The sequence below is a fragment of the Gracilinanus agilis genome, chromosome 3 (assembly GCF_016433145.1).
Source record: "Gracilinanus agilis isolate LMUSP501 chromosome 3, AgileGrace, whole genome shotgun sequence".
Taxonomy (NCBI): domain Eukaryota; kingdom Metazoa; phylum Chordata; class Mammalia; order Didelphimorphia; family Didelphidae; genus Gracilinanus; species Gracilinanus agilis.
The window spans coordinates 16,980,097-16,993,448 of NC_058132.1; the positions used below are offsets into that span (position 1 = coordinate 16,980,097).

The 13,352-nt window shown below is 52.1% G+C and overlaps 1 protein-coding gene across 1 annotated transcript in view; it reads left to right on the forward strand.

Annotated features, from left to right (window-relative positions):
• The window catches only part of PLAUR (plasminogen activator, urokinase receptor), a 13,110-nt gene extending 955 nt beyond the window's left edge, over positions 1-12,155 (forward strand). Inside the window, exons 2-7 of the mRNA XM_044668515.1 lie at positions 272-385; positions 8,600-8,743; positions 10,156-10,308; positions 10,425-10,559; positions 11,034-11,180; positions 11,874-12,155. Coding sequence (XP_044524450.1) covers positions 272-385; positions 8,600-8,743; positions 10,156-10,308; positions 10,425-10,559; positions 11,034-11,180; positions 11,874-12,130 — 950 coding nt within the window. The 3' untranslated portion in view covers positions 12,131-12,155. The remainder of the gene's footprint in view (positions 1-271; positions 386-8,599; positions 8,744-10,155; positions 10,309-10,424; positions 10,560-11,033; positions 11,181-11,873) is intronic.
• Positions 12,156-13,352: the final 1,197 nt, after the last annotated feature.

Consider the following 13,352-nt stretch of genomic DNA (forward strand, 5'->3'; position numbering starts at 1 on the left):
GGAGACCCGGCGGGGGGCGTGTCTAGAGGGGCAGGTGAGAAGCCACGTGACGGGGCCGGGATGGCACCTGGGTGGGGGCGGGGACAGCGGGAGAGCCCGAGTCGAGGGGTAGTGCTAGAGGGAGGCCGGCGGGGATGGCCCAGTGAGAGGGTGGGGGCAATGGAATGTGGGGCGGAGGCACAACTCGAGACCTGGCCAGGCGGCGGGCCAAGAGCGGGACGCGGGACGGGGCGGTCTCTCCCTCACCGACGCCACCCCTCCGTCTCCCCAGTTTCCTCGGCCTTGCGCTGTCACCATTGTGAGAGTCACGGGGACTGCACCATCGAGACGTGCCCTCCAGGGCAGGAGCTGTGCCGAACCACCGTCTTCTATAACCGCTGGAAAGGTGAGCGGCGGCCCCTTCCCTCCCTCGAGGGCGGGCACTTGTCTCTAGAAGGCCCCCGGAAAGATGTGGCTCACCCCCGTGCCCCCATTTGACACATGGGGAAACTGAGAAACTCTCCCAGGCCCCTTTGCATATCTGCCAGGACTCGGAGGACCCGGCCAAAGAGACACAGAGACAAAGTCGGGATGTCAGAGGCCTTGAAGGCAGAATCCAGTTACCCTGGAAAGTCCAGAGGAAATAAAAAGACAGGGGGAGCCATGGCCAGGACCAGCTCAGTGTAGACCAGCCAGGGGGCTTCAATTAGTACCGAAACTAAGGAAAGGGAACGTCACCTTTTGTTAACTCTTAGAGCTAAGCGTCAGACTGGAATGAGAGAGGAGGAAAGAGAGACAGAGACAGAAAGAGATCTCTTCTACCTCTCCTCTTACAGATGGGGAAACTGAGGCCCAAAGAGGAGGGCCTCAGTTTCCCCATCTGTCAAATGCCCCATAACAAACCAGGTCTCCCTTGTCTCCAAGAATGGGGTGACTTCTAGCCACGCTGCCCCTCACACCTGTGCCTTGAGCTTACCCTCTTCCTCTCTGTGGCCTCCCTCCACCACTGACTTTGTCACTCCCTCTCCTGGATACTTCCCTTCAGTCTGCACACACTAGGTTGCATGTCATAACATGCTTGAGCTAAAAAAAAAAAAACATATAAAGAAAAAGAGAGGGAGCATAGAGGCAGCCAGGCCTAGGGATAGGCAGTCCTGGGTTCAAATCTAGCCTCAGGTTCTTTCGTAGCTGTGTGGCCCTGGGCGAGTCACTTGCCCTCCATTGCCAAGTCCTTACCGCTCTTCTGCCTCAGAACTGATACCTGGTGTCTATTTTAAGACAGAAGGTGCGGGTTAAAAAGAGAGAATAAAGAGGGAGCCAGAAGATCACTGAGTCTCTGAAGTTCGGAGGGAGGAGTGGACCAACCTGTCCTTTACTAGCTGGGAATTCAACTGCAGGCTTGCAGAGCCCTTCACAAATGTCTGTTTAATAATCCCAACAAGCTTGGGAGGCAGGCGCTGGATCATCCCATTTAATAGCTCGAGAAATGGAGACACACCAGGAGAAATGACTTACCCAGGGTCACACAGCAGGAAAATGTTCCAGCACGCTATCCATTGTGCTACCTCATGTCCTTAGCACAAAACGTGTACACAGACAGATAAAAGAAATACATGATGTAAATGAGGGGCTCAGGGACAGCACTAACAGGGAGGAGGAACAGGAGAGGCTTTCATCTCTTTAGGTATTTTTCAGAAAGTTATAGCAAGGGCAGCAGGATGGCTCAGTGGATAGAGAGCCAGGTCCGGAGGTGAGAAGTCCTGGGTTCCAATCTGGCCTCAGGCACTTCCTAGCTCTGTGCCCCTGGACCAGTCACCTAATCCCAATTGCCTTGGAACCATGACTTAGTGTTGAGTCTAAGAAGGAAGGTGAGGGGGGTTAAAAAGAAGGAAAGGCCCTCAGAGCCGTATTTGAATCCTCCTTCCCAACTTGCCAAGCCTCAGCATCACTTCTAGTCTCAGAAGTTGGAGGGGACCCAGCAGCTCGCCAGTTCAACCCATTCCTGGGCGGGGGAAATCCCTGAGAAAACATGGAGGCCACTCCAGTTCCTTGTGCGTATGGTGGTCTTGCTCTGCTTTTCCCCTTTTTCTCCCTTCACCCCCCTCAATCTGACAACATCCTGGGATCTTTCTCTTCCTCTTTTCTCCTCTCTACATTCTTCCCCAGCTAGTGGTTTCTCTAACCTTTCTAGAGCAGAACCTAGAACCTGAAGTCAAGAAGACTTGAGATCATATCTAGCCCCGGACACTTAGTGTCTGTGTGAGCCTGGGCAAGTCACTTACCTCCTATTTATCTTTTTTTTTTTTTTTTTAATCTGACATCTTCCCATCATTCTGGTCTCCTACACCTTATTCCCAATATAATCCAGCCACAATGGCTTCCTTGCTATTCTTGGAACAAGCAGTGGCTTCTCCAGCCTCCCCACCTTTGTATTCAGTGTCCTCCATGCCTGGAAATGCTCTCCTTTTACCCCACCCACTTCCTGGCTTCCTTCAAGACTCAGTTCAGGGGGCAGCTGGGTGGCTCAGTGGATTGAAAGTCAGTCCTAGACCTGGGAGGTCCTGGGTTCAAATCTAGCCTCAGACACTTCCTAGCTGTGTGACCCTGGGCAAGTCCCCCATTGCCTACCCTTACCACTCTTCTGCCTTAGAACCAATACACAGTATTGATTCCAAGACAGAAGGTAAGGGTAAAAAAAAAAAAAAAAAAACAGTTCAGATCCCATCTTGGGCAGGACACCCTCCCAGTCTCCCTTCTTCCTAGCCACTCCCTTCTCTCTGAGGCTCCCTTCCATTCGCGATTAATATCTTGTATGTACACAGGGTTTCTAAGCTGTCTTCTACCATCAGACTGATCTCTTCAAGGGGAGAAACTGAGGGCTAGAGGGATTGCCCTTGGGTCCTCAGGACTTAGCACATTGCCTTGCAAACAGTGGGCGCTTAATGAATGCTTGTTGGCTGATTGACTGAACTACTGCCCCCGGAGGCAACCCCTTCCACCTAGGAACCCCTAAGAGTTGAGCTGAAGTCTTCCACCTGGTTCTATCCCCACCCCAAGTCTTCTCTTCTCCACCAGTTCTATCATAGGTCAGGGACTCCATGGTCGTGCGCCATTTTGGTCTCCCTCCACTGGACACTTTCCATCTTTCCAACATCCTTCTGGAATCGTTGTCTAGCTCAGAGCTAGACATGCTACTCAAAATGTGGTCCCAATTATGGGTGGAACCATCACCCCTCTCCTGCTAGAAGATGGGCGTCTCCGATGCAGGGTCTCCTTGGCTTTTGTGGCTGCCACCTCACACAGTGACTCATCTTGCCCTGGCAGACCAGTCAACCCCCCAGATGTTTGGCAGACCAAAGATGATCTCCCCAAGCTCCCCCCATCTTCCACTTCTAAGGCTGATTTTTTTGTCTTCATGTGTAACCCTTTACGTTTATCTTTGCTAAAAGCTGTGGAGCTGGCTTCGGCTCAGGGTCTACCGACTTCTGGGTTTAGGAATCTCAGAGGTTGTCTAGCCGACTGTCCTCATTTTAAAGATGAGGAAACTGAGGGTCAGCCAAGGAAGTGACTTGGCCAAGATTTCATGGTTAATTCAAACCCATTTCTGCTGATTCCAAATCCATTGCTTTTTCTACCATATCACGCAGCCTGTCCAGGTCACTGGGAATCCTGACTGCCTTTGAGGCAGCTAGGATTGGACAGGGAATGGAGCACTGGAGTCTGGAGTTCAAATCTACCTCAGACCCTTCTTGGCTGTGTGACAAGTCACTTAATATTTGCTTGCCCGTTTCATTCATCTGTAAAACTGGGGACGTTAATAGCCCCTACCTCCAAGTGTTATTGTGAGAAACAAATGAAACAATATGGGTAATTTTTTAAAAACCCTTAAAGTATTGATTCTAGTCTTAGAATCAATACTGTGTATTGGTACTATGTTCCAAGGCAGAAGAGCAGCAAAGGCTAACCATGGGGGGTAAGTGACTTGCCCAGGGTCACACAGCTTGTAAATGAACCCAAGACCTTCCAATATTGGTAACTTGTTATTGTTGAGTTATTTTAGTTGTGTCCAACTATTTGTGATCCTATTTGGTATCTTCTCTGGCAAGGATACTGAAGTAGTTTGCCATTGCCTTCTCCAGCTCATTTGACAGATGGGAACACTGAGGCAAAATTAAGTGACTTGCCCAAAGTAAATAGCTAATAAGTGTCTGAGGACAGATTTGAATTCAGGTCTTCCTGACTCCAGGCAGAGTACTCTATCCACTGTACCACCTAGCTGCTGCCCAGTATTGGGAAAGCTCTATCTAAATGTCAGCAATTATTATTCCTTATGATAGCATTTGACAAACATGGCGTCTGTACCTCTATCGGAGCGTAGCCGTGGTCGGATGGGCTGCACTGAGTCCGTCACACAAAGCTTGTGGATGGGAGGTCGCAGTCAAATCAAGAGTTGCCCCTCGGTACCACCACCGCACAAGCCACTGGTAGCCACCCTTAATGGCACGGGGCCAGCACCACAGCCCCGGGCATTCCAACGGAGACCTCCTGCCAAGTCGCCAAACCGTTAATGACAAATCGTTGGCTCTGGCCACTTGAATCAATTCCAATTCGTCTTGCCCATCGCTCTCTGGCAGATCAGCTGCCTCCAAGAAGAGTAACAGCTTTCCCTTTCCAAGCCGACCCTCCTCATTCCCACGACCCACCACGGACAGGATGCCCAGGGCAGTGGCACGATGCCTCCTCCATGCCCATGCTGCTGAAGGTCTCCCAGAGCCCCATCCCACGCTCACCACTGGACTCACCGTCCCACTCGCCCCTGTTCCTCCAGGTCCTTTGGGCCTTGCCATCTGCCCTCCTGCAACCTCCCTTTTCCATCTGCCTTGAACCAAACGTGAAGCCTAAGCCTCCTGCGTTAGACAGCGAGCTCCTCGAGAGCAGGGATGGCCCCGATTGTTTGTCCACGGGTCTCCCTAGTGCTTTACCCAGCCCGTTTAGACAACACGTTCCCATTTCCTGAATTACCGCGTCCAGCATTTTGCTAAAAAGCGAGGTAAGCTATTCTTAATGTTTCCCTCCGGCCTCCCAGTTTAGTAACCCTGTCAGAAAAGGCAATGAAGTCAGCCTCACGTGGCTTCCCAGGCTGGCGGAAACCGTCCTCCCTCTGCGTCCGCTGCTTCTTCTTCGAAATTTTCCATCGCCCTCTCTTACAGCACGTTCTAAAATCAGAATCGAGGTCACCGCCTTAGAGTTAGCGATTCTCATTCTTCAGATCTTGGGATGACTTTGCCCTTCTCTGGGCCTGGGATATCTCCCTACTTGCCACCATCTTTTTTTTTTTTTTTTTTTTTAAACCCTTAACTTCTGTGTATTGGCTCCTAGGTGGAAGAGCGGTAAGGGTGGGCAATGGGGGTCAAGTGACTTGCCCAGGGTCACACAGCTGAGAAGTGTCTGAGGTCAGATTTGAGCCCAGGACCTCCCGTCTCTAGGCCTGGCTCTCAATCCACCGAGCTACCCAGCTGCCCCTTCCACCATCTTTTAAAGATGCCAGGCAGGGAACAGCTTGGCCATCCCACCCACCATTCTGTTCAGTACTTGAGGCTATAGTTCACCTCCACCAGGGACTTGACTTCCCCCTACTTAGGTGATTGCTATCTATTTATCTTGGGTTGTATTTAAACCTTTATCTTCTGTCTTAGAATCTGTCTATTGGTTCCAAGGCAGAAGAGCGGTCAGGGCTAGGCAATGGTGGCTAAGTGACTTGCCCAGGGTCACACAACTAGGAAGTGTCTGAGGCCAGATTGGAACCCAGGAGCTCCCGTCCCTAGGCCTGGCTCTCTATGAACTGAGGCATCTCCCTGCCCTCTGGCTGTTTTTTGTTTTTAGTCATTTGCAGTTGTGTCGGACTCTTTGTGACCCCATTTGGGATTTTCTTGGCAGAGATACTGGAGTGGTTTGCCATTTCCTTCTCCAGCTCATTTGACAGATAAGGACTTGAGGCAAAGAGAAATGTGCCTTTTCCTGGGTCACACAGCGAGCCATTCTCTGACGCCAGATATGAAGTCAGGCCTTCTTGACTCCAGCCCCATTGCACCACCTTGCTGCCCATTTCTCTTGGGTGCAAACTTTCATTTTCGGTCTTAGCGATTCCATGACAAATAAAACTGGCAAAACCCAAACGGAGCAGCTCCATCCACTCACTATTGTTAGCTACCACCACACCATCTATCCTGGACGGTGGTCCTTCTGTTCATTCTTTGATATTGGACCTTCCCTGCCACATAGCTCCCACCCCGCCCGCCATCTTGTTTTATTTTCCAATGGACAAGAATGTATTTTCTGTCCCTGAAATTTAAAAGATAAAAAAAAACCCTTGTAATGAACATCAAGAGTTAAACCAAATAAATTCCCACATTGTTCGCGCCCCCAAGATGTGTCTCTTTTCTGCATCTTGAACCCATCCTGCCTCTGTCAAGGGGCAGGTAGTGACACACTTCCTCATTAGCCCTCCAAAGTCACCGTTTCTCATTGGGTTGATCAGATTCCTGGGAAATCTTTCCAAGCTCTTTGTTACTCACAAGAAGTGTCCTTGTTGTTTATACATTTTTCTCCTGGTTCTGCTCCCTTTACTTCACAACAGTTCATAGAAATCTTTCCAGGATTCTTAGTCCCCACATCCACACCCATCCACCCCCCTTGCCTGCTTCACTTCATTTGGAATATCAGCACCTCCGGCACGATTCCTCGAAGGGAAGCAGCCGCCACCACTCTTCTGCCATTCCTGCTGTCTCTTGTCTCCATTCCTTGGACCCCAAGAAGGCTCTTTCCCTATAGAGGGCCCATCTCTCCCCTCTAGAAGAGTTTCCCACCCATTACATGACTGCGAGAGTCCATCCTATGTCTCCTCTACTCACCGTCCCGGCACAGGACAGGATTCCCCTTGCTTCTTCAGATCCTTCTTTGTTCTAAGTTTGAAGCCCTTGTTCTGGTTCCCTTCTAGAACCCTCTCTTCTCCCTTGGCACCTGCCTTTAATTGGCCATCAGCAACTTACGATCAAACCTGGGGTGAAGGGTGAGCGTTGACGTTCCCCAACAGCCCAATGATGTAGTTGGGCTGAATTCAAAACTAGGGGTAGGGAGACCTGAGCCAAGATCCATTTGATAGCCTTGCTCAGATCTTTTCCCATCTCCTGGCCCCTGCTCTCACCCTGCACGCCCCCCGCCCCACACACACATATCCATGTGCTTCCAGCCCTGCCCCCAATGAATGGGTATGGCGAGCCATTTCGACAAATATTTATTAAGCATTTCTACTGGGAGCCGGGCTCCAGCTCTGGGCTCCCAGAGATATGGAGTCTAGATAGAACCCCACCCCATTCCTCCTGGAGCTCACAGTCTAGGAAGAGACATTTTTATTTATTCATTCAATCCCCAGACATTTACTGCCTCCTTGGCCTTGGCAAGCTCGTGGTCTAGTGGGGAGATAAAGCATTCATTCATTCATTCATTCATCTGGTGGTACAATGGATAGGGAGCCAGAACAAAAATCAGGAAGCCCAGAGTTCAAATCTAGCCTCAGACGCTACCTAGCTGTGTGACCCTGACTGAACCTCTCTGCCTCAGTTCCCTCATTTTTAAAAAAGGGGGTAATAAGAGCACCTCTAGCTGTGTGACCCTGACTGAACCTCTCTGCCTCAGTTCCCTTATTTTTAAAAAAGGGGGTAATAAGAGCACCTCTAGCTGTGTGACCCTGACTGAACCTTTCTGCCTCAGTTCCCTCATTTTTAAAAAAGGGGGTAATAAGAGCACCTCTAGCTGGGTGACCATGACCAAACCTCTCTGCCTCAGTTTCCTCATTTTTAAAATAGCTGTGTGACCATGACCAAACCTCTCTGCCTCAGTTTCCTCATTTTTAAAAAAGGGGGTAGGTAATAAGAGCACCTCTAGCTGGGTGACCATGACCAAACCTCTCTGCCTCAGTTTCCTCATTTTTTTTTATTATTTTTTTTTTATTTTAAACCCTTAACTTCTGTGTATTGACTTATAGGTGGAAGAGCGGTAAGGGTGGGCAATGGGGGTCAAGTGACTTGCCCAGGGTCACACAGCTGGGAAGTGTCTGAGGCCGGATTTGAACCTAGGACCTCCCGTCTCTAGGCCTGGCTCTCAATCCACTGAGCTACCCAGCTGCCCCCTCAGTTTCCTCATTTATAAAAAAGGGGGTAATAAGAGCTCCTCTAGCTGTGTGACCCTGACTGAACCTCTCTGCCTCAGTTTCCTCATTTATAAAAAAGGGGGTAATAAGAACACCTCTAAGCCTCCCGGAATTGTTGTGAGCATCAGATGAGATGTTTGTAAAGTGCTTTGCCAATTTTAAAGTGCCATATAAATGCCAGTGGCTATTATGATTATCCTACAGCTATTTATTAAATACCTACTGTGTGCAGAGCAATATACTTGGCATTGGGGATACAAAGATGATGTAGTTCTGCCCGGAGAAGATCAGAGAAGTGAGCGAAGGGTGGAAAGCCTTTGGCCAAACACCAAGGGCTTCTGGGTCTGCTACCAAGAAGCTGACACGGTCCAGCAAGGGCTTAAGTGGTCCCCTTGGGATATTTTTCCTCAGGAGGTCAGGATTTGGAGGTGATAGTGAGAGGCTGTGCCGTGACTGGGAAAGACAGCAGCTCCATGTCCTATCGAACGACCCAAGAGATCATCATGCTAAAGGAGACCTTGTGCGACTTCGACCTCTGCAACCACCCAGATCCCCGTGAGTAGGAACCGGCCACCTGGCCCCGGCACATTGGAGAGGGGTGGGTCAACGGGATCCGTGCCAGAGCTGGAAGCGGTCTTAGAACACAGATCGGCAAGGCTGGAAGGGAACCTAGAGAGTGTCAGAGCTTAGGGGGACCATAGAAGATGGAATGGCAGGACTGAGAAGGACCTTTTAGAACCTAGAACATAAATGGTCAGAGCTGAGAAGGACCTTAGAACTTAAAAAGCCTGCACTGGGAAGAACCTTAGAAGAAAAAATGTGGGTTGTCAAAACCTGAAGGAACTTTAGAACATGGAATGGCAGAACTGGGAAAACCTAGAATATAGATAGAAGAGACCTAATGGAACAGGAGGCTGGCAAGGAAGTTACAAAAAGCATGTACACTCAGAGCTCAAAAAGTTCCCCTGCTGCAGTGGGGTGTTAAGTGTCAGCGGAGGCCTACTGAGGAGAATTCCCTAGGAAATGAGGCTTCAGAAGGTCCTTGAATGGTGAGGAATTCAAAGGAAAGACAAGGTCAGACTCCAGACTCAGCTGGGAAGGGATGAAGGGTAATGGGCTCATGGGTAGGCCATAAGGACAGAGGCCAGAGATGATGACCAGGGCCAGGAAGAATGGAGCAGGCCAGGAAGGGCAGCTGTGGTCATGGCCCCCAGGTTCTGAACCACCCGTTGAAAAACCACCTGTCTCTGTCCTCATTGTTCTGTCCCCATGTCCCTCTCTGCTCATCTCTGTCTCTGGGTCTCTGCCTCTCCCTGTCTTTGTCTCTCTCTGTCTCTGTCTCTGTGTCTCTGTGTGTCTCTCTGTCTTCCTGTCTCCCTGTCTCTCTGTCTCTCTGTCTCCCTATCTCTCTGTCTCCCTGTCTCTGTCTCCCTATATCTCTGTCTCTCTGTCTCCCTGTATCCCTATCTCCCTGTATCTGTCTCCCTGTCTCCCTGTCTCCCTGTCTCTCTGTCTCCCTATATCTCTGTCTCTCTGTCTCCCTGTATCCCTATCTCCCTGTATCTGTCTCTCTGTCTCCCTGTCTCTCTGTCTCCCTATCTCCCTGTCTCTCTGTCTCCCTATCTCTCTGTCTCCCTGTCTCCCTGTCTCCCTGTCTCTCTGTCTTCCTGTCTCCCTGTCTCCCTGTCTCTCTGTCTCCCTATATCTCTGTATCCCTGTCTCCCTATATCTCTGTCTCCCTGTCTCTCTGTCTCCCTATCTCCCTGTCTCTCTGTCTTCCTATCTCCCTGTCTCCCTGTCTCCCTGTCTCCCTATATCTCTGTCTCTCTGTCTTCCTATCTCCCTGTCTCCCTGTCTCTCTATCTCCCTCCCTGTCTCCCTGTCTCCCTGTCTCTGTCTCTGTGTGTCTCCGTGTCTCCTCCACTTGGGGCCAGGAAAGTCACCCTCTTTCCCTCCCTCCACTTCAGGTCCTTCCCCTACCTTTCCTGGCTCTTGGTCCCTAGAGTGTGAGTCGTGCACCTCCGCTGACCTAAGCTGTGAACGAGGTCGGATCCTGACCCTCCGCTGCCCAGACCCCACAGACCAGTGCTTGGAGCGGGTCATCCAAAGCAGCCCCAGAGGTGAGAGCAGCTCCTGCCCCCTCCCCAGTCATCCCTGCCTGCAGCCCCCATTGATGCCCTTCCCCAGGGTCCTTCTTACCCCTTACTGACCCTTTCTACCCGTGTGCTCTCCACAGCGAGCTCCCTGGACGAGCGCTACGTGCGAGGCTGTGGGAGCTTTGCCGACTGCCCCGGCCCTTCGGGCTTCCACAACAACGACACTTTTCTGTTCTTGAGGTGCTGCAACCACAGCCAGTGTATCAGCGGCCCAAGTGAGAGAAGGGAGAAGAGAGGAAGGGAGAGGGAGGGAGAGATGGAAGAAAGAAGAAGAGAGAGAGGAGGGAGAGAAGGAGAGAAGAGAGGAGAAGAAGGGAGAGAGAAGGGAAAGGGAAGGAAGAGGGAAAGAGAAAGAAGGCAGGAGGAAGAAGGGAAGGGGAGGGAGGAGGGAAGGAGAGGAGGAGGGAGGAGAGAAGAGAAGAAAGGAGAGAAGGGAAGGGGAGGGAGGGAGGAAGGGAAAAGAGGAAGGAGGGAGAGGAGGGAAGGAGAGAGAGGAGGGGAAAGAGGGAGGGAGAAGGGAAGGAAGGAGGAAGAGTGGTCTGGCCAGCCTGGGCCATTGCAGGGCCTGAAGAGCCTCTGGAGGGGAGGGACAGGCTGCCAGGCCCCAGGAGCTGTGGGGGGCTCACTAGCTCACGGAGGGCTCTAGGACCCCTTCTGATCTCCATCCTCTCTCCCTCATTGGCCACCAGTGATGAAACTCTCCAGCCATCCCCTGAATGAACTCCAGTGCCACAGCTGTGAGGGGAACTGGACTCACGGCTGCTCCCCAGAGGAGACAACGGTCACTGCCTGTCGGGGCCCCATGAATCGGTGCTTTGAAGCCACGGGCACCCACAGTGAGGATCCTCACCCCTGGGGGTGGGGAAGGGGTAGTTCTGGCTGGGAGAGGGTAGCGGTTCCCCTGGGGAAGAGGACATGAAGGATGCAGGGTCAGAGGGCAGGGCAGGCTTTAGAGTTCTTATAGTACAAACCTTTTCTAGGGAAACTGAGGCAAGAATTTTTATAGGTGGGGGAGTAACTTCTAGGAAAGAAGGAGCACATCCTATGGGCTGAGATTTCCCAGGGTCGAAGGAAGCTAGAGGCTGCCCAGGGCAGTGGATAGAGAGCCAGCCTTGTAGTTGGGAAGCCCTGGGTTCAGATCGCACCTCTGAGCCTGGCAGCTGTGTGACTCTGTGCCTCAGCTGCCTCTCCTGAAAAGTGAGGGCTTGGGCCAGAGGGCCGGCATCCTTAGACCCTCTGAGGGACCTGCTGTCTGCAGAGTGACGCTGTGAAGGGAGAAGGGAGCACAGTGGAGCCCGTCTCATGTGAAGAGAAGACAGATGTCCTGCGGGAGGCGGGGCCTAGGGAGAGCCCCCCAGCACACACACATTTCCATCCCCGGGCACAGGGGCACTTGGGGATGGCTTGAATCCCAAGCTGGGCCCGGGGTCCCTGGAAGGCTCTTCCTGTGCTCTCAAGGGCACGGTAGGCACTTGGGGCAAAGTCAGGCTCAACCTCTGACCCCCTCTTGTTCCCTCCCCCCCTCACAGACTACTGGGGTCCTGGCTACACTGTCCGAGGTTGCGTGGCCCCCACCTGGTGTGAGTCCCCCCATCTGGCTTCCACCTTCTTCGAACTGGCCCAGCCAGAAACCTTCTGCTGCTCCAGCAACGAATGCAATGCTGCGACCCGAGACGCCCACCCTAGAAGGGGCAGGGCAGGCCCCGGCCCTCTCCTCTCCTGGCTCCTCTTCAGCCTGCCTCTGGTGCTGCTGACCATGAACTTGAGCCCTGCCAGGGGGGCTTGACCCCAGCCCCACCCTGCTCCCCACCCCCGCCCTTCACCCTAATTTAATATTTTGTATCTGACCAAAGACTTCGTATGAATTCCAGTGTGCAGACCCTTTCACCTCCCTCAGGCCCGGCCCTCACGACAGGATGGGCATCAGAGCTGGGAGGCCAGAGACCCCGATGACTGACTGACTGACTGACTGACTGTGGGACAGACTGAGTAAAGCCCGGAGGCCACAATGCCCCATCAGCCCCGAGGCCGGCTCTTGGGCACTGCCCCCAGGAAAAGTCGGGGAAGAAGGAAGTCTAGAGAGCCAGGGCTTGGGGGATACCAAAAAGGGCTACTGGGTATCCCTTAATGGGCCTGCCCCACGTTTAGGATTGGCTAGCCCCCTGCCAGGGGCATTGTGCCTCCAAAATGGTGTGTGAAGAGAAAGGACTACATTTCCCATGATGCCATAGCACACAGGATCTAGGATTCCAATGATGTAAGGCAGCGAACTACACTTCCCATGATGCTCTGGGAGAGGGCGACCCCTGCGGAAAGCCACCAAATGTCAGCTTTCTGAGGGACCTTTCCAAAGAGTCCAACTTGGGGTAGTCTCGGACAAGCGGTCATGGAGCCTTTATTGGAACGCACCCCTTTAGACCGAACCCCCTACTTTCAAGGCAGGCGAGCCTGCCACAAACACCACGTGCCGGGCATTGCTCTAAACACCGGAGATACAGATACAAGCAGAAAGAAGGGAAGTCCCTCCCCTCAAAGAGCTTATGTTCTCATGGGGGGAGACCAGCCTAAAGGCAGCTCTTCAGATGGAAAAAGGGACCCAGCCCAGAACATGGCGGCCAAGCAGTGAAGCCGTCTCCAAAATGGAGGCATGAGCAAGGAGCTCACCAATGGGAGTTCCCATTCCACTCTGGGACGGCTCTCCATCTAGGCACCTTCATCCTGGCGTTGAGCCTCTGCGTAACTGTTCTGTGTTCTTGGCCATGGCATGCCCTTGGATAAATGAAGACAATTTCCCTCATCCCCCTCCGCCATCATTTCCCCAACCAATTATATGATCTCCACGTGGTACAACCTTTGAGGACTTTCATCATCCTGGATACTTTCCTTCCCTCCTTCCTTCCTTCCTTCCTTCCTTCTCTCTCTCTCTCTCTCTCTCTCTCTCTCTCTCTCTCTCTCTCTCTCTCTCTCTCTGTCTCTGTCTCTGTCTCTCTGTCTCTCTGTCTCTCTCT